The 27,334-nt window shown below is 46.2% G+C and overlaps 1 protein-coding gene across 1 annotated transcript in view; it reads left to right on the top strand.

Moving 5' to 3' along the window:
- Window positions 1-891: 891 nt before the first annotated feature.
- The window catches only part of SYNDIG1 (synapse differentiation inducing 1), a 42,407-nt gene continuing 15,964 nt past the window's right edge, over window positions 892-27,334 (top strand). Inside the window, exons 1-3 of the mRNA XM_057379348.1 lie at window positions 892-1,170; window positions 9,621-10,172; window positions 16,428-16,565. Coding sequence (XP_057235331.1) covers window positions 9,693-10,172; window positions 16,428-16,565 — 618 coding nt within the window. The 5' untranslated portion in view covers window positions 892-1,170; window positions 9,621-9,692. The remainder of the gene's footprint in view (window positions 1,171-9,620; window positions 10,173-16,427; window positions 16,566-27,334) is intronic.

Here is a 27,334-nt window from a genome sequence, read left to right as displayed (position 1 = left end):
AAGGGACCAGATATTAAGAAGAGAAAAATCTTTTATGGATACCACCAGGATAGACTAAAACTAAAATTGTTGTGGAAGAGCAGAAAACAGGGTTGGAGAAAACCCCCTAAGATGGGCTCAAGTTAGTTAATTTGTGTTTYAAATCTTGAACATTCTCCTTCAGCAAAGATTTGGCACAGCTTATTTGGGGAGTATGAATAAAAAATTATAAACAAGCAGTGAGAGAAAAAAAAAACCCAGAGAGGTGGAGGCAAGAAAACCACACCAGGGCTTTATGTGCTCTGTCTCTGTCCCTGCAGAGGCAAAGGAAAGCAGTGATCTAAACGGGACATGTGAYTTCCCGACAGCGTTTGGAGCCGTGGATGTTGAAGCATCAGCATCCAGAAAGAAGCGGTGACAGAGAAGCTTTTAGGGAAATGACTTGGCCAGCGGGCCTGTTGGGAACGGGAAGATTAATGAATGAACACGCTTACCCCRTATTTTTATGCGGGATTATTAGGAAAGCAGGGAACACCCCTCAGCGCSGTGGGGTGCAGCCCAGGGCGCTCGTCATCACGCTAAAAAATAAAACACACAAACAATCAAAGTTCTGCAGACCTGCTGGAGCTTCCCCATGGCTCTGGGGAGCTGTGGCCAGCTCCTGGTGGCGGTGTCTCTGCGGCGTGGGGCAGCCGGGCTGGGGCRGGAGGAGCTCCGGGGTGCGGGGGGAAAACAGGGGAGACCCTGGCTGGGAGGAAGGCCTAGAGAAGAGGAGGAGGAGGAGGAGAGAGGGGTCAGGGAGGGGAGGGTTTTGCCGTACTCACCCGGGGCGGGGGTTACACACCGAGGGATGGGAGGCTGGTCCTGCTGCGCTGCAGAAGGAAAGTTGGCCGCGCTGGCGCGCAGGGCTCGTTCTCCTGCCTCTCTCCCTCCGCCTGCCTCTCTCTCTCTCTCTCTCTCTCTCCCTCCCTCCCTCCTCCTTTCCCTCCTCCTCCTGCCGAGCCCACAGAGCCGCCGAGGCGGTGCAGGCGGCGCAGCCCCGTCTCTCTCGGCTCGCTGCGCGCAGCCCCCGGGCCCGGTGCCCATCGGCCGCCCCCGCCGCGGGGATGCTGCCGGGCGGAGCGCCGGGGCGCTGAGCCGCCCCTCGGGCCGCGACAGCGGGAGCAGCGCCGCGGGTCACCTTGCAGCGAGGTGAGTGACCCCCAGCCCACCCTGCCCGACCCCCTCCGGGCAGCCATGCACCAAATCCCCGCTCCGTTGCATCCCCCGGAGCATCCCCCGGAGCATCCCCCGGAGCATCCCCGGGAGCATCCCCGGGAGCATCCCCGGGAGCATCCCCGGGAGCCCGGAGCGGAGGCGGGGGCACCGCGGCTCCCGCAGCCGCCGCGGCGGAGGGACCCGGGGGGAGCTCCGGGAAGCGCGGGGGCTGAGCGCGGAGGTGCTGCCCCGATGCCCTGCGGAGAGCCCGAATCACCGCGCCCGCTCTCGCCCGGCGGGATCTGGGGGGAGAAGGGGCTTCTGCGGGGCCGCGGCGAGATTTGGGAGCGGTRGAAGGGAAAGTGCGCGCCGGGTGCTCCTTTTCCTTTCCCTCGCCTCCCGCTCCCCGTGAGGAATCCCATCTAGCGCGCTGTGGCGGAGCRGCTTTTCCTCCCAGCTCCCGCCGGCCCAGGGAAGGGGGAGAGGGGCTGTGCAGGGCTATGCGGGGGCAGAGCCCGAGCCGGGGACAGGCGGCGGGGATGCGGAGCTCCCAGCAGCCGCAGATGCCCGTTCCCCTCGCTACCCTGCTCCAGAAACGCCGGGCTGGATTCCTTTTCCTTCCCATCCTCTAGTTTGGGAGCAGGGACAGCTAAGTTGGAGGAAGGGGTGGTTGAGGCAAGGAGACAGCAGGGGTCTCTGCTGTCGGTGGCAGAGGGGTGACATTGGGGAAGTCCCCCAGACCTGCCACATCCTTCGGGATGGGGTATGGGGCGTCACTAAAACATCCCGCAAGGGGTCGGCTGGCTCTTCGGTGGGAAGAAGCTGGCGAATGCACGGAGACCTTTCTGGAACTGACACTCCAGGAGTGCGATAGGAATGGGAATAGGATCGCAGCGCTCCCCAGTGCAGCGTGTGCTGCAGGGGGAGAGGAGCRAGGGTCTGTGTGGGACCGGAGGGGATGGGGGGTTTGACAGGACACGGAGCAGGAGCGGCAGGAGTTGCTTCAGAGAGCAATCTGTTGAACTGTGCCTTCAAAATCACCGGAGGGAGGCTGTAGCCTCCGTGTGTGAAATGAGACAGAAAGAAGAAAAAAAAAATCTAAACTTTCCGGATAGATTAAATATTCAAATTGCAACTAATTAGACAGTAATCCGGTGTAAACAGAGCATTAACAACAATTAAAGATGCCTTGATAGTCTTAAACTCAAGATGATGCATTAACTGGGACTTAGAGGGGGATTTTTGTGCATTCCAAAAGGCAGTCAGGACAGACAATACACTTTCCTGCTTTCATGTCTTAATTATAGCTAATTAACTGTCCTCTTTAAAGTAGCTGCATGTGGATGGTCTGTACTAATTCGGAATCACCTCGCTCCTGAGACAAWGCCATTTCTGATTTTACTGGGCAAGGTGACATTTTATTGGCAGCTTGGTAACCACAGGTCAGGCCAGGGTGTGTGTGCAGGATAAATTCATTGGTAGGGATGAAACGAAGTCTCCTCTCATTAAGGGAGCAGGCAGATGTCTCACAGCACCGGTGCCACACGCTCTGGAATAAATCTCACACACAGAGGAGGGCTCTCCCTCACACAAATGCAGATGTAATGCAGCACTGGTGTACACTGGCACCACCAGAGCACGTTTAACTCGAGGAAGGATGCTCTCAGGATTTAAAATGCTTTGGCTTCTGAGGAGAGTATCAGAGAAAATGTGCARCATAGTTGGATAAGGTTTTTTCGTTTCTTTATTTCTGCTGCAAATTCTTATCTGCAGACAGCTGTAAATGCTACCAGGAGAGTTTTTTGATACTGCCTGGGTGGTTACTTAAGACTGCAGGTTACATATGCGGTTATGAACAGCCCAAATTTTGTCATCTTCTCTTTGAAGACTAGAATTTTTACAGGTTATTGTTTGCACAGTGCAACTGGCGGGGGGAGAAAAAAAAAGGGAAAATAACTGCAGAGGTGTGCACRGGAGAAAAATACTCTGCATGTTCATTGGCTTTGCTCTGACAAACACAAATTGTGGCTCTGAGTGTCTGAATCTTCCAGAATTGTTTCTGAACACCCYTTCTCTGGCAAAAACTGGGAATTATTGTGAGTAATGGATCAGAGCAAAATGCTGCCCTTCAGATGGAAATGCCTGTGACCCTGAGGATCCACACCGAGCTGATACAACCTGTAGAGCCTAAGAATCAAAAGATCCTGCGATTTGGATCTGGTGCCATGAAATCAGAAGAGTGACAAACTGGTGGTTTTCACTGCACATCTGGAAGCAGTGGTGCAGTGYATGAGTGCTGTGAGCCCATGCCTGCCTTTGGCAGGGACAGTTTTATCCCTGGCACCCCTGTGGATGTGTATTTATGTGTCTGGATAAAACCTGAATGTGCAAAGTTCCCTCATTCACCAATAGCCACCCAAACCCGTGCCTAGATTTCACAAGGGCATGAGGAGAAGGTTCACACAACGTTGGCACAATTCTAGCAGAGGTTTGATGGGTTTTGTGTGCTTGGATTGACTGTTCAGACACCTTAAAAATCCMCAGGGAGAAGAAAGAACCCAGAAATGGTTTTGCTGTTTGCAAAAGGGAGAATCACAGAATTTGGTTTGGGTTGGAAGGGACATTAGGATCACACAATTCCAAGTCTCCTGCCATGGACAGGGCCCTTCCAACCTGTATTCCTGAGGTCCTGTATTCYTTCCCCTCCCAGAGRAAAGGGGGAGAGGATTTTTCTTCAYGYTCARACAATGCCCTGGGTSTWATGAGCATTGGCATCATTCATTTCCACTCTAATTTGTGCAGGGAGGGATGAGTGTGGGGTTAAGGAAGGTCTGTAAAGGTCAAACTATGCCCTGCTGCTGCTTCTGCTTCGTTTTTCCCCGCCAGTGGTCCCAAACACAGTTAAAAACAGAGATGTTTTGTCCAAGTGGGACACAGAACTCTGGCAGCAGGCAGACACAGAGGGCCAGGTGATGCTGTGGTGTTGGTATTCCTGGGAGAGGCTCTCAGGGTTCTTTTGGAAGCTCTTAAAGTAAGAATGGTTCCTCGTGGCTCGATACCTCTGGTTCAAAATGGGCGTGGGGAGCTCACAGGGAATGCTGGACACATTTGGGGTTGTCAGAGGGCGCTATCCCACAGTATTGGGATAAAAACACAGCAGGAGAAACCACAGTCAGACTTTCTGACCGTTTCCACTCTGCAGAGTGATTGCCAGAAGTGGTGCAGGTRTCCAGGTGTTTTTACACTGGTGCCTTCCACAGCAGCCAGAGTGATTTACACCACAGCRAGATGCTGTTGGTCAGGTCAGTCATGTATTATCCAGAAAGTGCAGTTAAAATTGATTAATTTTATAAAATTTAAAACTGAAAATTAATTTAAAAAGTTGTGAATTCAGACTGAACCCCACTAAGAGCCAAGGCTGAAAAAATGAAGGATTATTGGCAAAAAAGCCTGGTTGTGTCTCTTTTTCTTTTTGTATTGGAGGCAACTTGAGGCATGGCGAATTAAAAGCCAGCTTGTTCAATTAAAAATGAATAAATGCAACATTGCATTTCATTTTAGCTCAGGCAAAATGCTTCCATCTGCTCCAAAGGAAATACTTTGTTGCAGGAATAACATCATTATGTTTTAGGTCGACACAAGGTAATTCCTCCTTTCTTTCCCACTCCATTCTTCAGTTCAGACACTGAATTAAGCAATCAATTATTCAGGCAGAAATGCAGATGGTAATTGTTTTAACACATATCTCTGCACAGGCAATCAAGAGACCTGGATTTTATTTCCAGCTCTGCCTTGACATGACCTTGGACATTTCACCAGGCTCCAAGCTCCTCATTTTTAGGAGGGCAGATCCCATCTCGCAGYGGATTTGCTGCGATATTGGTGGTGCTAAAATAGCACGGAGGTCTTTTTAATTCCACTGCTAGCAATGAAACATTTAGCTATCACTAATGCATGCATTCCTAATTTTCCCAGTGTGAGTTAGCTGCACTGCCTGACGAAACTCCCTGTAGTTTACTTAATAGGGCAAAAGGAATTTTAGCTGCTGAAATACAGCATTTCCTTAAAACAAAACCTACTTTAATAAGCCCAACTAAATCAAAGAAGAAAAACACAAGTGGGAAAGGCTGGGTTTTTTTCCCTTCATTTTGTTAAATTTTTCACTTTGCAATCAGCACTCCAGACCTATGCGTGTGGTTGCTCTCATGCCAAAAGTCCATGTTTGCTGTTGGAGTTTCTAAATATCTGGAACACCTCAAACCACGCTGAATCCTATTACTTTGTGCTTTAGGAATTCCTTCTCACCTGAAAGCTCATGCCAGGGAATCTGCAAGCTCTTTTCTTAATATGGGTTTTTTTCCAGGCTGCAGTTTGGGTCACCTGCCTTTGGGTCACCTGCTGTTCAGGAGAGCTTTCCCCCCTCTGCTTTTGGGGAAATCAGCTTCAAACTTGGGGCATTCTGTTGGATCTGAGAATCCCGAGGCTGAATCAGTTTCTGCTGGTGGCACAAAGGGTCACTTTTTGCCATTCTGGTGGTTCAGGATGGCTGAGAGATTTTGGGAGCAGTGCCTGTCTTTTGGGGAATGTGTCTGGGAATCTGTAAGGATCAGAGGGATTTGAATCACAGGATAATCAAGYTGAAGGAATCCCAGGAGGTCTCCAGTTCTCAAAGCAGGGTCAGCTCTGGGATTACACCACGTTCCTCAGAGCTTCATTCAGCTGGGGCTTCAAAGCCTCCAAGGATGGAGATTGCTGAACCTCCCTGGGCAGCTTTTTCCTGTGCCTGACTGTATCCACAGGGAAAAGATTCCAGCTGATATTCAACACCCTCCTGCAGATGCTCATGAGTTTTTGAGCCTTTTCTTCTGGCTTATGACCTGCCAGCTCTGCAGAGAAGGCAGAGGGTACAGCCTGAGGATTGGGCAGCAGATGGGGACTCTGCCTTCGGCCTCACTTGCCTTCATCTCCGAGTTTTCCTGCCAAAAAAACGGGCTGAGTTGGTGATGCTTGATCTGTGTGGATGARTGTCCTTCTGCTCTGCTCTGAGGAGGTGACCAGGGCTTTTTAGCCACAGCCAAATGAACCAACTCTACTGCTTGTCAGAGTTCAGGGGTTCTGAATTCAGCGTTCCCCAACTGCTCATTCACACAGGACTTCTGATGCCTGAAGATTTTTACTTTTCCTTTTTATGTAACCCTTGATATTTTCTGTACCCTTTATGTATCCCTTGCACCCTTGGCCTGCATGGTTGTAATTCCTGATATTCCAGCTCAGTTTAGGGTTCTGCTGGGCAGAGACCAAACATCCTCACTGAGGGGTCAGTGAGCCCTGTGCTGTTTAAACCTGAAGGTTGGAGCCTTCTCTCTGGGACACATTGTGTGAACTGGGCTCTGGCCCCATTCCAGAGGGGATTCTTTAGAACAGGGGGACATGACTGCATTTGTTAAGTTTCTTATTGAGGAATCCTAGCTAGATCTGCTAATTTGTGAAATCTATAAAACTTGAATCTGTGCTACATGCGGGGGGCATTTCTGTCGAGCTGTGTATCTGGGATCCCATTAAATACCGAGGTAAAACCCTTTTATCCCCTTAACAGTGCCTGTGCCATAATTAAAACTGGTAATAAAGACAACACTTTGGGTGCCTGGCAAGGGTCYCCAGAAGGCTGAAGCACCCTCAAACTGGGCAAAGCCCCACGGAGAAGAGGAGGAAAACATCATCCTGCCAGATCCCAGGAGAGAAAAGGAGTTTTGGGATGGTGGGCAGCAGCACAGCCGGATTCTGCTCCTCGCCTGCCAGAGCCTGGGCACAGCACTGATCTGTTCCCTGCTTCCCCTCSCTGCAGCTGGCATTCCTCTGTCTCACACCCTGTGCTTAATGAGTTTGTCAGGCTCTGTCAGGGTGGCAGGAGGCTGCAGAGCACCGGCAGTGTCRCTTGCCGTGGCCGTGACACGAGTGATGGCTCAATAAACCACGGCACTGCAGGCTGGAGAGCTTGGCACTCTGCTGCCTGCTTCTTATTAAAATGGGAAAAGGGGAGGAGGGAATGCAAGAAATGGGAAAGAGTGAAAGTTGAGATAATTAATGGGCTCGCTTTTAATAGCAGGCTTGGGTGAAAATGTTTCACCTCAAGGTAAACATTAGATTGAAGGTTGATATATTGGTTATATACATTTATCTGTTAATAACTCGAACTTGGCTTTTCCTTCTGGTTGCAGTCTCAAGTGTGAAAATGCAGAATTATTTCTGGTTGGCCTCAGCACCAAGTGAGTGATTTGTGGGACAATTAAAAGCTTGCAAAGACAGGAGAAACYCGAATCCAACCAATTAAAATTAACTCTGCATCTTGGAGCAGACTGCAAAGCTTTCTTATTTCAGGAGCTTGATGAGTTTCATTTTCCTGTCAACATCATTCTCTGTGGTCATGGGTAATGAGAGCTTTTTTCTGCTTTGAATGTTGGCACAGAAGGCACTCTCCCATTTCCTCAGGTGGTCTGTCAGAGGTTACCTGCCCTAGCACTGCCATCTGGGATTCTGGGCTGCAGGGGACCTGGAAACTGGAGCAATCTTAATTTTAACACCTGCCTAAAGTGAGTCACAGACATGTGAGCCTAGCCCAGGCCATGTCCATAGAAGCCCCTGGTGAAAGTGGGATGAGTGGATTTGTGTCCAAGGAGTCCCTGCAGCAGCTGCCTTGTGTCCCTAAGTGTCACTGGTGACCTTGTGCCACTCTCTGTCCCACTTCCATCTCAACCCAGGGGATTCCATTTTTGGACTAATACTAACACAATTATATCTTTCTCTCTTTTATTTTATTTTATTTTATTTTATTTTAATTTTTTTGCCTCTTAATACATTATAACAGACAGGCCTGAGTCCCATCAGCCTCTCACTGTTAAGGAACACACTTGGCAGAGCCAAGGACGTTGGGGCAGGCTCTGGGAAGTCAGGCAGCCAGCTGCAGATTAAAATCTGCATTAACCCCAACCAGAACCTGGGGTTAATAAAGCATTTTCCTTGATTGCCACCCCCATTTCCCTGCTGACCTTCCCTGGGCCACTTTGGCTGCACTTTTATGTGAGACTCCAGGGAGGATGTCCTAAGGGTTATCCCTGTTGTCAGAGGAGCTCTGGGAGGGAAGGATGGTCCCTGTCTCATTATTGCTTGATTTGGGGTGTTTTCTTCCACTTTTTGCCCGTTCCCAAGGTGAAGGTATCACTCACAATCTGCAGGATTAATTTCCAAGGCTGGTTTAAAGGCACAGGAGGTAAGAACTGGCCATAGAGATGTTTAGACCCATGGTGSAACTGAGAAACCATGTGTGCAATAAAACTGCCCTAAAAGGGCATTTTCCTGAGCGCTATTTAAGCCAGGCTTTGTTGAAATTCAGTGACCACAGCCATTGATGCAGTGACCAGGTGCTGACCRTCCATGACACTCTTTAGCAGGGTTGATGGTTGATGCCACACGTTTTCTGATGCCAGACTTTTCAAATTTTCCAAGCCAGCTCAGGAGGTCTCCTGTATGTTAAACAAWTTTCTTGTTCAATTGTTGGTGTTAGAGCAGCTCTTGGCAGTGGTTTAAACATCCAGAAAGTGGGACTGAAGGTATTTGAAATCTGGAGTTGGAGGAGATAATATTGGGCTTTATTAGAATTGCTCTGCTAGAGGTTGCCTGATAAAAGGGAAATAGAAAGCATTGAGTAAAAATTATTACACATTTATGGGTTTCTACGTGTCATTCTTGGTATCCTTCAGACAGAACATGGGGACAGGTAACTGTACATTAAAATTTTGGTTTAGAGGGCCTAATGTGAAGATCTTTAAAGGCAGTAGCATGTCTGTCATTTCTGTGGTCGTGTCCAGAAACCCCTGAACTGGCTATTGCTGTGGCCGACACATCAGTGTTTCAAAAGTATTTTCCTTTGGCTACACCTGAGAAAAACAGGCAGCCTGGTGAGAAAGTGCTTGGGCTGGAAAAAATGGGTTTCCAAAGGGTAGCAAAGCACTTGCCAAGGGCAGAGTGACTAGAGACAGTGATAGGTGAGCACAGCACCTGCCCATCCTTTGCAATTGCTGATTTCTGGGAACTGAAAATGGCTCTTCTAGGAGATTTGTGGTGGGGGTTGGTCTTTTTTTTTTCCTCCCATCTCTTATCGAAGTGTTTAGAAGAAAGGGATGTGCACCTTTGGGAGGCTGGAGCAGGCACCAAAGCCATTCTCTGATGGGTTCCATCACTACCAAGATATTTAATCTGCCTCTCTGCACCCCATGGGCACAGAGAAGGCATTCCTCGCCTCTCCGTGTGGGGATGAATTTGGAAAACTAAGTCAGGGCGTGCACACGTGAGGAGCTCTAATACAGAAGACAAGCTGATCTTGATAAGGAAAACAAGATGATTTGAATCCTTTGACTCCCTGCCTTTGCGTTTCCTCCCTTCCTCAGGACGATGGGAGCCACTGACCCGGCGTGAGCCCCAAGGCCCAGCAAAGCCACGGCCCTCGGACATCTCRCAGCATGGATGGCGTGGTGGAGCAGAGCAGCGTGCTGCTGCACAGCAAGATCTCCGAGGCCGGCAAAAGGAACGGATTAATTAACACCAGGAACTTGGTGGCGGAGGGCCGGGATGGCCTGGTGTCCGTGTACCCCGCGCCCCAGTACCAGAGCCAGCGGGCGGGCGGCCTGGCGTCCCCGAGGCGGCCGGAGAACGGCCGCAGCGACCCCGTGCAGCAGCTGCTGGACCCCAACACGCTGCAGCAGACGGTGGAGAGCCACTACCGGCCCAACATCATCCTCTACTCGGAGAACGTGCTGCGCTCGTGGGGAGAGGGCCTGGGCCCCGAGTGCTGCGAGACCACCTTCATCGAGGAGCGCTCGCCCGCCAAGGACAGCCTGGAGTACCCCGAGGGCAAATTCATCGACCTCGCCGCCGACGACATCAAGATCCACACGCTCTCCTACGAGGTGGAGGAGGAGGAGGATTTCCAGGAGCTGGAGGTCAGTGGAGGAGGCTGGGAGGAAGGAGGGTGTGGTGGAAATAAGTGTACAACATCAGCTTTCTGGGTCAGCTGTGTCACTTTTCTCCTCCAACYGGTTCAGTGAATGATCACTTGTGTTTAATTGTTGGGTAAAGTCCCAGATTTGTGGATGCCAATGGCAAAATTCCCACTGGCCCKGATGGAGATCAGCATTTCCCTCCTGCCTCTGAGGGAATGGCAGAAACAGAAAAAGACCCAAGGGCTGAAAATGCTGTGTAAGGCTGGGGCTGAGAACCTCTTGCTGCCTACATGGAGCCTGCCTTACTCAGCAGGCCAACATTTGCCTTCCCTGCCTCGAGCAGAATGTTTCAAATTGCTGGCTTAAACACAAAACACCTCAAARTGAACTCAGAAATGGAAGTCTTTGGGTATTGAGCTGCAGTGAATCCATGTCTCTGAAATAAATGTATTTTTGTGCTAGAGCGAAACACTTCTTTAGATCGGAATACAATGTGTTTTTCTGGAGTCCCATGCTTCATTGATTGCTCACTGTAAAGTAATGGGGCATACTGTGGAAATCAACTTCATTCTTTCTTAAATGATGCATTTTGTTACTCTAACCAGAGGCCCAAGTGCAGCATGGATTTGTGTCTGGGAGTGGAGGGTGTCCATAATGCTGCCCATCTGAAAACTTTCTCCATCACTGCTCAGAGACGCTTAACTTAGCAAAGACCCTCTGTCCAAAGCAAAAATTTACCTTCATACATGAACGTCCCAGCTGAGATAGGGACATTGGCTGTGCTTCTCTGTCGCTGTGATTTTCAGCCAGGACTGAGATCTAACAAGCCCTAAAATTTCTATTTTCACCTCCTGTAATACCAGCAYCTCACCCTGTGATCAGCACAGGGGAAATCCAGCCATTCCCCTTTATTCCCTTTTCTCTCTGTATTGATAAGGTGGGAAGAGAGAAGTGTTTTTCCCAGTGCCTGCCCCATTAATGCAGCATTCAATGCCTCCACAGGGAGACAGAAAACTTCCCTCTGAAGTGTGTGAGAACATTAGCCCAAATCACAGCCTTGCCCAGAATTTCAGGATTGACCGTGATTGAAGCGTAATTTCCTTAATCAAAGCAAAATTCCCGGTTGCCGCCTTTTCGCCCCGGTTTCTCTCGTGCAGCAGTGGCACAAGTGTGGTGTAACTGGTGCCCGACATTCAGGCAGCAAAAAAGAGTCTCCTCTCATCAGTTCAAGCCAAGAAGATGTTCTTCAGCCAGCTTTTGGAGATCGGGATAAAAAAAGGCCAGGAAAATGAGCAGCATAAGGAAAAAAAGCTCTTCACAGTTGTAGCGGAGGAACTTGATCAGCTCTTCACAGGGAACATTTTTGTCTTGAAAACCAGCTGTAGGACTTCATCCTCCTCTGATCCTAYGGGGAGAAATGAGACAGTAAATTTGGGTGACGTCCTCTGACAGTGTGGGCATCCTTTTCCCTCRCTCATTCTTCTTTTTGACCTGTTTCCCTGCACCGCAGCCTCCCGAGGTCAAGCTTCATTACAGACCTAACTTCACGTGCTGAGACTCTGACAATGGAGGAAAAAATTATTTAAGGACAAGCAGTCACCAAGGAGGTGATGAACCGTGCCAGATTGCTGGCTACACAAAACCAGCACCTGAATCACACAAGTGTGTCCCACTAGAAAGAATTTTTCTGGCAAGAAAAAAGTGCTTTTTTTAGGTTACTGATAGATGGGATGGAAAGAGTGAGKGCCAGGACTGGGAGCAGGAGTTTGAAGGGGAATAGAGGAAGAGAGTGACATGACAAAGGCACAATTTTTTGTGAGAGTCCTGAAGGGTTTGAGCCTGTCACAGAGGGTGGCATGGGATGCTGCTGTGTACCTTGTCACGTCCACTGTCAAGGCATGGAGGCTGCACAGCGTCAGAGCAGAGCAGGGCTCAGTCCTTGTTTATTGTTGTAACACGTCTGTTTTGGCACTTCTTTCTGGGAGAAAACTGTAAAACCAATCCTTTTTCCGGAAACATTGTGCAGAAAAGCTCTTTTTTCATGAAAACTGAGGACTACCTCTCATTCTCCAAGTGCCAGTGTGAGGCAAGTGGAGTCCCAGCTTGAGCATCTCTGTGAAATGCCATTGCTCTACCCCCCTGTCTCCCTGGCACTGCCTGCCTTATGCCAGAATGGGGTTTTCAGGATGGATGTTTAATTCCTCAGAAATGCCCACAAATCGATCTCATCCCTTTGTAGTGTCTCCCTCACCTCAGTGCCACACTTTCAGCAGGGACACATGCAGAAAATACTTTTATTGTGGGTCAGACTGTTTATGAMATGATTTTAATTTTGAGAAGTGTTGAGCTTTTGAAAACCAGGAGGGTTACTGTTCTCCAGCAGAAAACTTTGCAGTAGAGGAAGATTCTGGAAAAAATCCCAACTATTTTGATCGATTTCGATTGGTTTGAAGAACTGCCCAAGCCAAGCTGCAGGGTTTGTTGTCATCCTCCTCAGGGTGGATCTATACAGCTCAACATGTCTAGGACAAGCTGTTGGGGAGGAGAAAACATCTTCTTCCCTTCCAAGCCTGGGGACTCTGAAGAACTTGTGATTCCAGCAGAGGAGCAGGAGACACCCTAATCGTGGAGCAATGTTTAACAAATTCATTTATCGGTTTGTTGGTTTTTTTTGTTTTGTTTTGCTTTGTTTTTTTTTTTACCAGCAGTGTTTCTCAGGTCCTGGTGTGGTGCTGTTCAGTCTGCCAAAGAAAATCATCCTTGTCTGGAGGGAGAAACAACTCAGGAACAGCTCTCATTAGCATACAGAGCCTTGCTTTGCTCCAGCAATTACCAGACACGAAAACAGAAGGCTGCACATTCTGTCAGGGTTTTAAACTCCTCTCTTCCGTGCCCATCCCTGAAATCAAATGATTCCCTATTTAGGCATCTCTGGAAAACTCATAAATATCTTACGAGTTCTTTACGCCACAGCTAATAGACAGACAACTTGTCAAACGTGGCGGCAGTGAAATATGAAATGAGTTACAAGATGAAATACCTTCCTGTTAGAGTTCATGTGCCATCTTTTTCCAAAAATAGCATTTGTCATGTTACASTGCTGCTGGTTTCCCTCCTAGCCACTAGATAGGTTGCTTATTTAGAGAAACCCAAGCTATTCGTGGCAGCAAATTAAATTATTCATATACGTCGCATAAAAGAATACCTCGGAGCTCTCTCTTAAACCCTCTGACTTTTTTTCCCGGCATTCAGCAAGTCTGAAACGACCTCTAAATGCAAAATAAATAGAATGTTCGGGGGGTGAAAGAAGAAAAAAGAAATGTAGTGCTTTCAAGGTATACATTTTTTTTTTTTTCCTATTCTGCATCTGGAAGAAAACAGCATCATAAATACCTTGGCCAAGCTCATCTAGGGCTGCATTGGGGATCTGGGAATGTAATTTTTGGTGGTTTTGTGTCGTGGCACATGTTCAAGTGTGCTGCCAGAGGTGTGGCACTGGGTCACCTTACCCACTGGACACATTAATGTCTCTCAGTTYCTTCAAAGTCACATTATTAACAGGTTACAAGAGCCATTACACCTTGCATTTGATTTATTTTTCCCCTTTGAAGGAGAAGCTGCTCAAGTCTGGAGATACTGAGCCTGCCAAGGGATATTAACCTCGATTACCCAGCTCCAGATGAGGAGAGTGTGGCTGGGGGGTCACCTCCAGCAGTGGCCAAGTGTCCTCCCATGAATCTTCCTGATGGCAGCCAGGGCCTGTGGAAATTCCCTTTCTCACCATCACTTCCCTGAGTTTTCAGAGTAAAGCTCTGCAGGGATGTCCCTGGGATCCCTGTGAGTGGGGCAGGAGCTCTGGAGGAGCTGCATCCTGCCATTGGCAGAAGGGGGATGTTTGTCACGCTGCTTTTAGGGCTGTGCCAGCTCAAAAGCAAAAAGGGATGGTCATGATGGGTCACAGCACTTGTTTTAGGGTGGATCCATCYCCTGCTGCCCACAGTCATCCCCTCCCAGTGGCTGAATGCAAGTTTCAGGCTGGCAGTGGGTGTCTAGAAAACATCACAAGGGAGATGATCAAAATCCAGGGCTCCTGGAGGAAGAATAGGCTTCGGCAACTCAGAGTTTTTTGCCCCTGATGYATTTTGGCATTGCAAATAGTGTCGGAAAAGCTTCCCAAGCAAGGAGAGACCTCAGTGAGCCCATTCTGCAAGGCTGGCTGCTTGACTGACAAGRCAATTTTTAGGCTGGGATTTGGGGAAACAAGAGGAGCTGGAGCAGGTCGGTGTTAGGGGATTACGGATCTTTTAAATGCCTTTAAGAGTGAAGGGAATCATCTGCAAAACCCTTGTAAAAAGAAATAAGTAGACAGGCAAAATTAAATAAATAAAAGGCTTTAGAGACATCACCTCTCAAAAAAAACCCATCAGTGAGGTGCTGCTGAGGGATGAAAATGTGTGCTGAGGCAGAGCAGTGATAAACTGCAGCCTTTGGTGGGACAGTCCCCATCCAGCTGCAGGGAGGACCCCAAMGCCTTGCAGAAGAGCAGGAGGGTGCAGAACGCTGCTCAGAACAGGTCACCACGTTTAACTGCATTACTGGAACAGGCYCTGTGTGGAGGGAAGCAGGGCACACATTAACTCAGAGCAGCTCTGTGTTGGTCTTTGTCAAAGACAGGCTGCTGGACCATCTGGGTTTGAAGGCTAGTCCCACGGGACCAAGTGAGGAATTAGTTTTGTGTGCAGCGTGTGCTTGTTTCTGAATTGGCTGCTTTGAAGGGGGAAAAAAAGCAAAAGGGCTGTTTCCTGAATATCCATCAGCTGCAGCTCAGAGCAGACCCCGCTGTCTGACATCCCCAGTGTGCTTGGCAGGCTGTCTGCACTGCAATTGCGATGGCTGGGCYGAGGTAAAGCACGGAGCTTCCAGGGGCAGCCAGCCTCGATTGAAGAAAAGGCTTTTTTTTCAATAGAAAATCCATTACAACTGCAGGAAAGTGTTCATCATCACCATCTCTGTCAAAAATCTGCACCCTKTGCCTGCTCTTCATGTATTCTTTCAGTCACTGGGGTTTTTTTGGCTTTTCTACCGAATGAAAGAGCTTTCTCTGATAGAAATTATCTGCTTGGACACTTAGAGGCTGTGAGGAAACTGCATCTCAAATGCATCTTACAAGTGGAGTTGGCTTCTTTCTTCCTGTGTAGATGTTTTCTGTGGCATTCTGCTTCCCAGTGCCTGATTTCTCCAAAAAGCTTGGGAAATTATGTCTAAGGAAATGACCTGTTGGGAAGAGAACTGTAACTGGTGAACACAGTTCTGACTTCTCAACAGCACTAATGTTCACCTTCTTCAGTGTCAGATCTGCAGACCCAGGAATAAGTGAAATCAGAGTTAGGTAGCCAAATTATCCTTTATTCCAATATCAGGGGGATTTCTGAATAGAGAGATTTTTTGGCAAGCTCAGATATGTTGTAAGAAGGAATGCTGGGAAGGAAGGTTTGCTTAGAAAAAGGAGCGTTTAGCTGGAAGAGTTAAGAGGTACCATTTGCTGTTGAATTTCTTTCTGTGATTTTTGACCTTTTTTCAYCCTTTTGGTTAATAGTTGGTCTGCATGGTCAGGACTTTATGATTAAAATTATTCTGTCACTCTTGGTAACTCACAGGCAGGTCAGCTCGGCCTTTGGGAAGAAGCACAACTGATAATTTYTGTGGTTCAGTACATGGCCAGAGTTACCTGAGGAACCTTTTCCCCGTATCATCCTCATGTGAAAGAAAAGGCAATTTGGAATATCAGACAGGTGGTCTGCACAGACACTRTGCCAGCACACAACTCAGCCAAAAACCTGAAAACTAAAAACATTTTTTGATTCTGTATCTCACCTGTTCGGGTGAGTGTGCAATTTCCAGGGGTGTTTTCAGCAGCGCTGCTGATTTCCTCCCTCTCCTTCTCCTTCTTTATTTTTGAAAGGAAACATTCATCTGACTGGAGAGCCCCTTCCTTTCATGGACAGTAAGGATATCAGGCAGTGATATTAAATTTGTCTGGTTTTGCTTTCAGTTCATGCAATAATGGTGGGGTCTGTGATGCAGTGGGTGAGGAGGAAGAAGAGGAGGAGGAGGAGACCTGCTGGCCACTGCTGTGGTGGAGAAATGGGCAAATGGTCAGGGCATTGGCTCCTGGCAGAGAAAAAGCGGTAATATCTTTCATTTACATCATTAATTTGCGTCATTAATTGACTTTTGTCTCTTTTGCTGCTCCAGAGTGACTACTCAAGTGACACGGAGAGTGAAGACAACTTCCTGATGATGCCACCRAGGGATCATCTCGGCCTCACTGTGTTCTCCATGCTCTGCTGCTTCTGGCCACTGGGAATTGCTGCCTTTTACCTGTCCCACGAGGTAATGGGAGAGTGAAAGAGAGTGAAAGGCAGTTCCAGGTGTCTGCCCTGCCTTGATGAAGCTCTCTGGTGGTGCTGGTTGCCTTTTGAGATTGCTGAGGGAGGCGTCTGCAAAATATTTTAGCTTTTAGTTCCATGTCAGGTTGTACGCCCAGCTAGGAATTTTCTGTGGCTTTTGAATGGAGAACAAACACCATTGATAAGTGATACTTGATATCTCAAATACTGGGCTCAAATACTTGGCTTTCACTTTGGGAAAACAGATCTGTTTGTCCCAAACTGATAACTCAGAATATTCCCTCCAGGAGCAGAAAAAAACAAATTTCTGCTCTGCAGATGCGAATTTACTTTCCAGAAACCGTTTCCTTTCCCATGGAAAAAAAAAAATCGCTCAGTCAGTTCTTCTTTTCAAATTTTAATATGCAAATGTCTCTTCACTGAAGGAGTGACTGTGTTTTGGTTTGTTTCCTTCGTGAGACAGCCTTAACGACGCTGCACTCATCATCACCTCGTGCCCATCATTTGTTTGGACAAGCTTGTCTTCATGAGTGTCTGCTGTGTAATTACTGAGTGTCCCAGCGTGGCAGATAATGTGAGGTGGCRGGGAAGGAGTCACACGTTTCCTTCTGCAGGGAAACATTGGATTTTATGTCTCTCCAGTGCCTGCTGCCAACTAGTCTGTGCTCCACAGYACCCTTCATGTTCACCCTCTCAGCTGCCTTTTTAATCCAACAGCCCTGCTGATTTGTCAGACCAGAGCAGGCTCTTCAGATCTGAAGGATCCTACTCTTCAAAGCAAAAAAAAAAAAAAAAAAAAAAAAAAACCAAACCCAAAAACAAACCGAGAATTTCTTTTTTTTTTGCTTCAAACAAAGAATCTGTCTTTGCATTGGGAAGCCTCTGAGACAATTAGAGTTTGTCCAGTGGAAAACATGTAGTTTTGATTGTTTGTGGGCTAGTTTTGATTGAGTTTTGATTGTTTGTGAGCTAGTTTTGATTGAGTTTTGATTGCTTGTGAGCTAGTTTTGATTGAGTTCTGATTGTTCATGAGTTAGTTTTATCTGAGCAAAGAAAGAACATCACAGTCCAATTAAAAAAAAAAAAGCCCCAGTGTAATTAATGTTAAAATGCAACATGGTTGAGAAGCTAAATGTGCTGAGAACAAAGACCAGGGCATCCAAATTAGCTGTGAACTGATCCCAGGGCCAGCGTGAATCTGTATGAACCTGTGACTTCAACAGGAGAATACAGAAGGTGCAAAAGGCCACAAGAACGCAGGGAAAGATGATSGTGTTATGCTGAAGGATTTCAGCCCTGGGAAATAAAAACTTGGGTGTTTTTGGGTTTAGTACAATGATGGAGAATGGCTGCCAAACCACTGAAAATCCAACAAATTGTCATTTTCTGGGAGAAAAATGAAACCAACATGAAGGCCCAAACCTCCTGTGGCTGAGAACTGCTGAGATAGCTGGTACAAACCTTCCAAACCCCAGCTAAGCTAATATTGACAATGATACCAACTCATGCTTTGGCACATAAACCATRTGTGGAATTTTTATTTATATAGGTTGCTCAATCTAAACTTTTGGATAGCATTTGAGATTGCTTGTTAATTGAAAAGGACAGTCTAACATTCCCCCTCCTTATCAAAAGCCAGGAGTATGGATAAAGATCAACTCCTGGTACTTGTGTCCAAACCTATTTTTTTGCAGTTGCTGAACTCTCGAAAATTTTGTGTTTTCTAAAGTCTCCTGAGCAGTTCCACCAAAAAAGCCATCTGGGAATAAATTGTAACAACACAGGAAATTCAGGGATGGGGGATGAATTCTTTGATGCAGTATACAACACCAGTAGTCAACTTTCTGTAAAAAAAAAAAATCTGGTCTGCTCTAGGTGCGGGGTGCTTTTGAAGATGAAGCTTTTGTTTGCAGAAGATTTATCTGCAGTACATTCCAAATGCATGGGTRCTCTGTTTATTCCTGCATCACCTGACAGGGTTGCCTTTTTCMATTTAGGAATGAAACTSGAGATGATTTTAGCATAGGAGGTGATATAAAAGTGGGTTTTTATTGGAGTTAKGGAAGAATATCCACCAAAGGTCACCCCACAGGGCTGAATACRGTTTGATAGGTTTTAGTAAATTAGCGTAATTGATAAAAGCACCAATTAGGAGGACTAGGGGTGATGTAATTCCCCCCTTTTCTGCAGCCCCCACCCTCGGTCCCAGCTGTAATTGTTTATGAAAATRTRTCYCACAGMCYTTGGTTCCCAGGAAGAACCAGGATAAGATGGGGCTTTGTACTSCCCATGGCTTGGAGCTCTGGAAAGTGTTTGRTCTTTTWAGCTGTGAAAAAGRGTAGGGAAAAGCACTGGGAAACTTTGAGGCCATATTGTCTGCTTGTCCACTGATTTCCTTCTGGTTTTATTTGTGTTTTACCTCCCACCAGAGACTTGCCCCCACTTCCTGCATCTGCCCACCCCTGTGCTCCTCTCAGCTCCACTCTCATGACACATATCCCATCTTTTCTCACATTTGCTTCTTCAGGATGAGGCATGTGAATTTTCAGGCTTGCCATTTTTCATGTTGTCTCATTATCCAGCAGCTGGAGAGCTCAATCAGAGGAGTTTTGTGCAGTTCACAAGGAAACTTTTGGAAAGAGAAGAGTAAATTATGCCTCTCACCAGAAAACTCTCCTCCACAAACAGTGTGTGATCAAAAAAAAAAAGAAAACAACCTCATTATGTTTATTTTTTTCATAAATCTCCGCCCTCTAGAGTCTTGCGGATTCCTCAGTTTTTATTTCCAAAGATATTTTTAGCATCGTAGATTGTAGGCAAAGTGTGAAGCCTCATAAATCAAAGGAAGAACTTTCAAAATATATCTTTTTTTGTCCTGTCAAGTTTACCATCGAGCCTGTCAGATGATTTCTCAGGGGCTGTCAGGCTTTGTGCTTGGGCTGGGGCTGGTGGGTAACAATTTCGAAAAGTCCTTTTGCATGGATCATCTTTTTCTCCCTGCTTTTATTTTTAGGAAAGAGAGCCACACAATGTCACATATTCCCTTCCTCACTGTAAACAGAAATTCATTGTGAGAGAGCCGAGCTTTTGATGGTGTGAATGAGCTTAGCTTTGTGCCTGCTCCCTCCCAAACAGGAAAARGAGAGTGCACAGCACCTCCATCCAGCTCCCACCAGCCCTCTGGCCCGAAAAAAAAGAGTAACTTGTCCTTCTTCGTGACAATTTCTGAAATATTTGGTTACTTTTCATCTGTTTTTTAGAGACAGAGGCTTTGAGGGGAAAAAAAAGTGTATTTTGACATATCTCAGTAGTGGCTGGGGAGAAGAAACAAAGAATGTTCATGCTCCCACTGGAAGGTAGCAGACAACRYGAATTCCAACTTTTAYCAGAGTTTCAGTGCTGAGCATACAYGTATGWGTCTCACTGTCCWYGCTTTTCTGGCATAAGGTTTTGACATCTGGCTTCAAAGAAAAAGGACAGAGAAATCACAGCTGTTTATTCATTAGAAAGGTGGCTCAGAGCCCCCATATCGACAGGGAAAATCATGGGATGGTGCAGCAGTGTGATGTGGCACACTCCTTCAGGCTGGCTGGCGATGCCCACCCTGCTTTTTTTCCTCCCTGTCCCACTTTATTCTGTCAAAAAAAAAGAATATAATGCATTATGAAGAGCTTGACGCACAGCCAGGAGCTTGTGTTTGTGCAGGGGATGCTGAAGGCTCTTACATCAAAGAAGAAAAGGCAGAAGAAAAACAAAAAAAAGGGGGATTTTTCTTTACTTGGCAGCAGCATGCCAGGATATTTGCAGGATATGCTGGTCAGCATTGCTGAAGCAATTCTATCAAAGCAGGCAGGAGGCTTTTGCATTTCCAAGAGATTTTCAGCTCTGCATTATTTCTTGGTGGAAATAATGCTTGGACAAAAGAACTGTCTAAAGATGATGAGATTTAATGGAGCTRAAAGTTTTGCTGTCTTGGACCAGATGCCAAACCACACAATCCTTTTGCTTGAGCTGTTGTTTTGAGTCACACAGATGGGGTGTGGGGTTCTGGGTGTATTCTGGGGCTGTCCAGCCCAGTTCCTGCTGACCATCMCACAAAGGCTGCAGCTCTCAGTGCTGGTCACTCAGGAAGCAGATCCCCGAGTTTTTTACCCTGTGAGTACAGGCTCATCCCCTTCACCTTTCTGAAATGTTGTCATTTTCCTGCTACAAAAAGCAATGTGAAAACCATCAAACCCCTTTGTGCTGGGAACGAGGGAAAACAGGTTAAATTGAGCTCCTCCTCATGAGGAGCTGTAAAGGCATTTTGAGGCAAAAATTGTCCTAGAAGGGCTCTGTGCTGCTGTCTGGCTGAGGTGACACAGGAGARCRCTGTCCTGGGAGCTCACCAGGCCAYGGACTTTCTGCAGGTCACTGCTGGCTGCTGGCCCAGCTCCTCCCCTTGCTCCCACCAGGCAGGTGACAGATTTTTCAGGCAGAGGAGAATGAAATRGCCAGGCTGCTGCTCCCAGCCACGACACRGAGAGAAGCTGCCTGCTGGAGTAGCTGGTTTTCTCAGAAACAGATGACCCTGGCATCTGGAGAAATGTTTGTCTGCACAGGAAAATGGCCATTTGGAGCATTTTGTGCATCAGCAGGGACTCTGCATCCTGGGTGAGGTCATGGGCCAGGGAACTTTGTAAGTGCCTGGTATAATTTCCTCTTCATTCCTCTTTGTCCTTTTGATCTTGCAGTTCCATTTCCAAGTCACGAAGCGCGGCTACAAAAAAAAAGGAATTAAATTAATGAATGACCTGATTGCTTTGGCCCTTAAGCTAATTTTAAATAATTGAAAAAGTAGCTGGCAAATAACATTCCCCGGAGAGTTTAATTCATTATGCAGGTGTTTAATTACAAGGAAGTTTTGAGATAGGAGAGAGACCAGCTTGGAGTGTTGGTGGAGATGAGGGATCTTTTTTTTTTGTTGTTTTCGAGATGCATTGTACACGAATTTTTCTTGGCTGGTTATTTCTGCCTCACACATTTTGCTGAGGCAGACACAGCCCCAGAGATGTGTCAATAAAGCCACACTGCAAGGGGATAAAACATCCTGATGCCAGGAGGGCACCYTTTTCACACTTTTTGTCACTTCACTGTGGACTCCTTATGTCACAATTTAAGGGACGTGAGGACCATTTCAGAGCTCACCTGCCACTAAGCTGGAAGTGTCTGGAGTATTCCCAAATTCACCTGTCTGGTGCAGGCATCTGAAGTGTGAGGTCATAAATCTTCCACAAAATTGTTCAGGGGCTTAGTCTCCCTGACATTTAGGCAATTCTGGCTGTGTTTAAAGAACTTTTTAGTTCTTCTGCTTATTTTTTTTTTTTTAATTTTAGAAAGCAGGGATGCTGTTGGTCGGATTAAGGGAATAGACCTATTGGCAGGAATATGGACGGGCTTTTGTCAGGAATCCTCACTTCTTTTAGCTAAATACTTGTCTTTTTTTTTCCTTGCATCTGCAAAGGTAGATTTTCCTGGAAGAATTACATTCCAGGAGAGGAAACAGAAGGAGCACATTCACAGTTTGAAGGCAGAATCGAGGTGCATTATTTTACACCTCCCAAAGTTGGCCCTTTTGGGAAAAAAAAAAAAAGAGTCTTCTTTGCAGATCTGGGAATGGAACATGGTCCCTTTCCTTCTGGCCATCCTGATCCTGTTCCCATTGTCAAAAAGGCCAAAAGGTTTTGSATGCTTTGTGATGATGCTGAAGTTCCTCTCATGCAAGGTGGGGAATGATCTCCTTTGATATCTGCTGTGGCAAGGAGAGCCCAGTGTTCATCTGGAGCAGYTCCTGGGGTGCTGTTGATAGAAGAAACCTTTCTTTCATCTCAGGCTGTGGCAGCACCTTTTAAAAAACAAGATTAGTGAAAGGAGGCCCTCACACTYGAGGTTCAATGCATGCAGCAGTAAATGGATAAGAATGTTTTCAAGGCTTAAGGTTAAAATTTTATCAGTCTGCAACAGACGCAGAGTTTTTATATTCTTATCCAAGATTAACATCTTGTACCAGMGACTCAGGGCTATATTCTAATCTTGAATATATAGCTTGCTATCTCCCAGCATCTCTTGTGGGGAGAGCTACCCAGTTACTGCTTGGTTTGAATACACAGCAAAAGGAAATTGATCACTTCTGATTTCAATCCGCACATCTCCTTCAAACTGCASAGGAACGCTATAAAGATTCGAATCTGCAAGTGAGGCACCCAAAGATGCCTCCCAGACAATGSTAATCCTTCACTGAGTTGACTGACTTCCCAGCAGGAGGAAAGAGATGAAATTTTTATAGATTTATTTTGGGGCAGAACTGCAAGAACAAGCTAAAAAGAAAGGGACTAAGTTCTACTTGCACCTGTGCAGTTTGCATCTAAAAAATTTGAATGTACCCACCAAWATATTTTCATCATGTTGGTGATAATTACTCTTGGTAATAAAGTTAGTTTACTATTTTATCTGCTTGGGGTGAAAAAAATCAGCTTTTTCGTGTTGTGAAAATCTTCTCCCCCAGTTTGGTATGAAATACACTCATTATGGGTTGTGATGAGCAAGGAGTTATCGATGACATTTCCACATGTTGCATTATTGCCATTTCTTGCTCTATTTCTGAGCAGTGGGGAGGAGCCAGGGCTGCTCCTGTGAATTCCACTCCACACATTCCTGCAGGAGGACTCAGCTGCCTCCAGGARGATGGGCAAGACCAGAGAAAGATGGGCTTGACACTCCCTGCTCAACTCCATTCCTCATCCTGCCATCATTATGAAATCCAGGAGAAAAGATACAATTCTAACCAACCAGAATTCTCATTCCCAGTGATGGCCAATATTTTTTTTTTTTTGGTCTGTCCCAGAATTATGAGGTGAATCACCATGAGAGACCTCTGCTTATAACTACTGTCTCTAGCAAGAGCCATAGGAATGTTGTGGAAGCAAGAAAAGCAATTTTTCTTCCCAGTTCTGTTCCAAGAGAACTGGGTTGGATTGGACTTGTCTGGCTTGAATTTTGTGCTTTTTGTGGCTCATTCATCTGATGGGGAACTCGTAGAAGGAACTGTGACCCCCCCACACCCTTCCCAGTGTGGACAAAAGTTGTCTGGATGATTCCTCATCCACAGATCCGAGCTGAGTAGCTTCTCCCAGCGCTTCCCTCTGCTCTGACAAGGACCTGCCAAAGCTGGTGGTGATCCTTGGGCTGATAACAGCAAATTATCCCCAAATCCTCATGGGTGTGATAACCCAGGAAATGGGATTTGGTGTCCAGAGACACATCACTTCGTAGTGATGGAAATAGTAACTGTCCCAGCCTGAGTCTCAATTTAATTCAAGACACCGCGCTCAGTCATTGCTTCGAAAGCGTCCTCGTTCCTTGACCTTGGTGCACAGATGGCACTGTTCTGAGCAGGTTCTACAGGCTGCAGATAATTAAGCAATTAATTAGGAGCCCTGGYTTACACAGGAGATGTTGTAGAGCGAGGACTTCTGTGACCTCGTGGGACCCCATCACAGCGTTGGTCCCGAATTATCTGTGCTGAGGATTTGTCGTGTTCACCCGGGCTCAGTTTGCCTGAGCATCACCTGGTGTGTCCTCAGGATGCCCCACATACCTGAAAGGTTCACTTTGTTAATTGTGGCACAGACCACGTTGTCCTGTGGCACTCAGTGGCTCTCTTTATATAGCTGAGAACACAAATCTCTTGCACATTCAGTATCCCCCACAGTCAAAATTCATATTTAAATCCCGAGGGCATCAGGTATTACCGTATCTCACCTTTTTTCTCCTGAAACTTGAGCAGTTTTTCCTCAATCATCCTTCTTTCAAAGGTTTTAGATACTTTGATCTTAGTTGTGTCCAGTAGGATCCTTCTTCCTAGCAATTTGCAACCTGAGGATCAATGGATAAATACAGAAATACCATGATTTTTCAACTTCAGCAAGGTCACTTTCTGTTCATTCTTTTCCACCACATGCTTTTCTCTAGCAAATTAGGAGAGAGAGGGGGCACGTTTTTTGTAGAAAGCAAATTAAAGTGGGTTTTTTTGTTAATGACAAATGGCTGAGCTTAATTTAATTGACTACTAATTGCAAAGAAAGGAAAGAGAGCCATTATATCGTGTCTTTTCAGCTCCATTCAGATGTTCCATCACTTCTTTTTCTGGCTGAAATGACTCATGAAATCACAGACACCACACATGACAAAGAATTTTTAAGTTCATCTTGTCCATCTGCCTGTAACCACCGTGTTCTTACTCAGAATGGTAAACAGGAAAACTACGTTAAAAGACAGACACGGTGTCCTCCTAAAGAGTGGGAAATACTAAAAATGTCTTTGCTCATTTTTGTGCATCACCCTGGGTCTGAAAGCAGAGCCCGTGAAGTTGATGTGAATGGATTTGAGTAAGGCATCCCTTCTCACAACTGCTTTGTCACGTGTGGTTYTGCTGATTTCTTTTCACATTTAGGGGGTTACTTTTTAATGGTTTTCACCAGTCACCATGAATAATAAAGCCCCAGAGCATTTCTGGTGGGTGATATCTCTCTCTGGGGACATAAGGCTGAAGGGCCAAAAATTGAGCTGCTTCTGATGCCTTAATGGGCTCACCTAAAACACAGACTGGACAGAATTCAGAGAATAAAAGCARTTYTRTTTATTGCAGGGCCTTCAGGTRCATTCAGGGYAGTMCCAGCCCACCCAGGGGCTGCACCCACAATGAATGATGGCTCACGGGTTTTTCACACTTYATCAGTTTTGTCCATTTGTACATTGGGGGTTTTTCTCCTAGTGAAACACCTCCAAACAGCATCTTTTCACAGCCATCGAATCTGTTTCCTCAAGCGTCAGGACGTGCGTGGAAGGGGCATTTCTGTGCAGTTAGGAGCAGGGTTCTCATTTTTGGTGCAAAATCCCAGCTAGGCATAAAGGTCTCGAGGTGTTAAACCCATTTTTGTCATGGCTTCATTCTCACTCTTATCTTGGCACTTCCTTTGGTCAGCTAAAATTTCTTGAATAAGCCTCCTTACATTTGGGATATATTTGGGATTTATACGGACCACACTCCATGGGTTTAGGGTTTGATCCGTACCTTCACTGCTCTGCTGGGAACTGTGAAGAGGAAAATCATGCCATAAAAACCTTTTTGCTCCTGATGTAAAATCCAGCACAATTCATCTCTGCCTGTGCCAAGTCTTTCTTCCTTTAGTGTGGCACAGTCACCAGGATCATTAAATTCAGTGTCTGAAGGGCAACTGAGGCTCCTGGGTGCTGCAGTGCAGAGCARGGGGAAAGGCTGGGAGAGAGCTGAACAGGGAGAAATTCAGGAATGCTCTCCAAGCATGGGAAAGGCAGGAAGTATTTATATTCTTCTCCACACTCACTTCGGGATGACTAAAGCGCCCTCAGCCCAGTGAGAYGGGTTTGATTTCAGAAAAAGCTTTCCAGAGGTAAAGAGGAGGAAATAATCACTTCACYGGGGTTGAAAGGTTTAGATGAACAGCCAGGAGTGGTTTTGCAGTTTTTACAGACACAGATGAWGATCTCTACAAGCTTTTAATTACTTTTCCTTATGCCTGTTTGCTGTGCACCAGAACTGATTTATTAACGTGCCTGTTCTCCGTGACTAATTTCAGCGGGGGGTGGGAGGAAAAAAGCATAGTAATTTTTAATTTCACACAGCGGCAATCAATCTCCTTCCTAAATTAGTTTACTGGCTACTTTGATATCTGGTGCATTTGCAGGCTTTTCCCAATGATCTTATTTGCAGATCTTGAGGTTGCTGAGTACTGCCTTGTCTGTGTCTCCTAGACAACTTCATTAGAAAATGTGGTGCCAAAATTGTCTTAAGTCACAGAGGTGGGCAAATAGGCCGGAAAAGTGGCTGATTTCTTCAAAACCAGAGAAATGTTGGCAGCAAATACCTGGTGTCACTTTTCTCCCACCACTAGTCTCTCCTTCAATGGGAGGAATTAAAAACCYAACACATTTTCAACCTCAGACTTCAAAAATTTTCCTGAGGATCGAATTCCAGTTGCAACATTTCAATGGTTTTTTTTAATGAAGAAATGGGAAATAAGTGGGGCTGATGATTAGAGATCACTTTGCAGCTCTGAAACCCTGCATTATGAGATAAGAGGTCTCCATTTCCCATAAATGGGTGCATTTAAGGCTCTAGGATTTAATTTTCTCCTTAAGGTCTATACTTTGTTTCTGAGTAATGGGGCAGATCAAGACTCCAGACTGGTTCCTTCTGAGTTATTCTCGATATCCATGAAATGCTGTGAGCTTCCTTTGCTTTCAGTGTTCATTTTGTACGATTTCTCACTTCTTCATGCAACTTTTGTGTCCTTCAGCTGGTGAAGGACATGACATCTCTGTCACATTTGTAGTGTTTGTGTTCACTTGGTCTGATGTCATGTTTACAATATTTCGGTGAGTTTCCTAGATGGTGACCCTGATGCTTTTTTGGGATTGCAGAGATCAAGACTGTTTATTTTTAGACTGATACTTAGTTGTTTTGTGCTTTATTTTATTAACCACCCTATACTCTGAAAATAATCAGTAGTCTCCTCCAGCAGGAAGACTTTCAGGGGTTTCTTAATAGTCAGTAAACCTAAAGTGAGTGTCTAAGATTACTTACAAATTCATACTGAGAGGCTGTGTTGATACATTTCCAGCCTTCAAAAAGGGTTTGACTGCTGATCCAAAAGCAGAATGTTTCTTTTTTTT

This window comes from Malurus melanocephalus, unplaced genomic scaffold (genome assembly GCF_030028575.1).
Source record: "Malurus melanocephalus ecotype Western Australia unplaced genomic scaffold, MMel_1.1 scaffold_402, whole genome shotgun sequence".
In the NCBI taxonomy this organism is placed as follows: domain Eukaryota; kingdom Metazoa; phylum Chordata; class Aves; order Passeriformes; family Maluridae; genus Malurus; species Malurus melanocephalus.
Note: the sequence above shows the minus strand (reverse complement) of the source record. Positions and strands in the feature narration are given on the sequence as shown.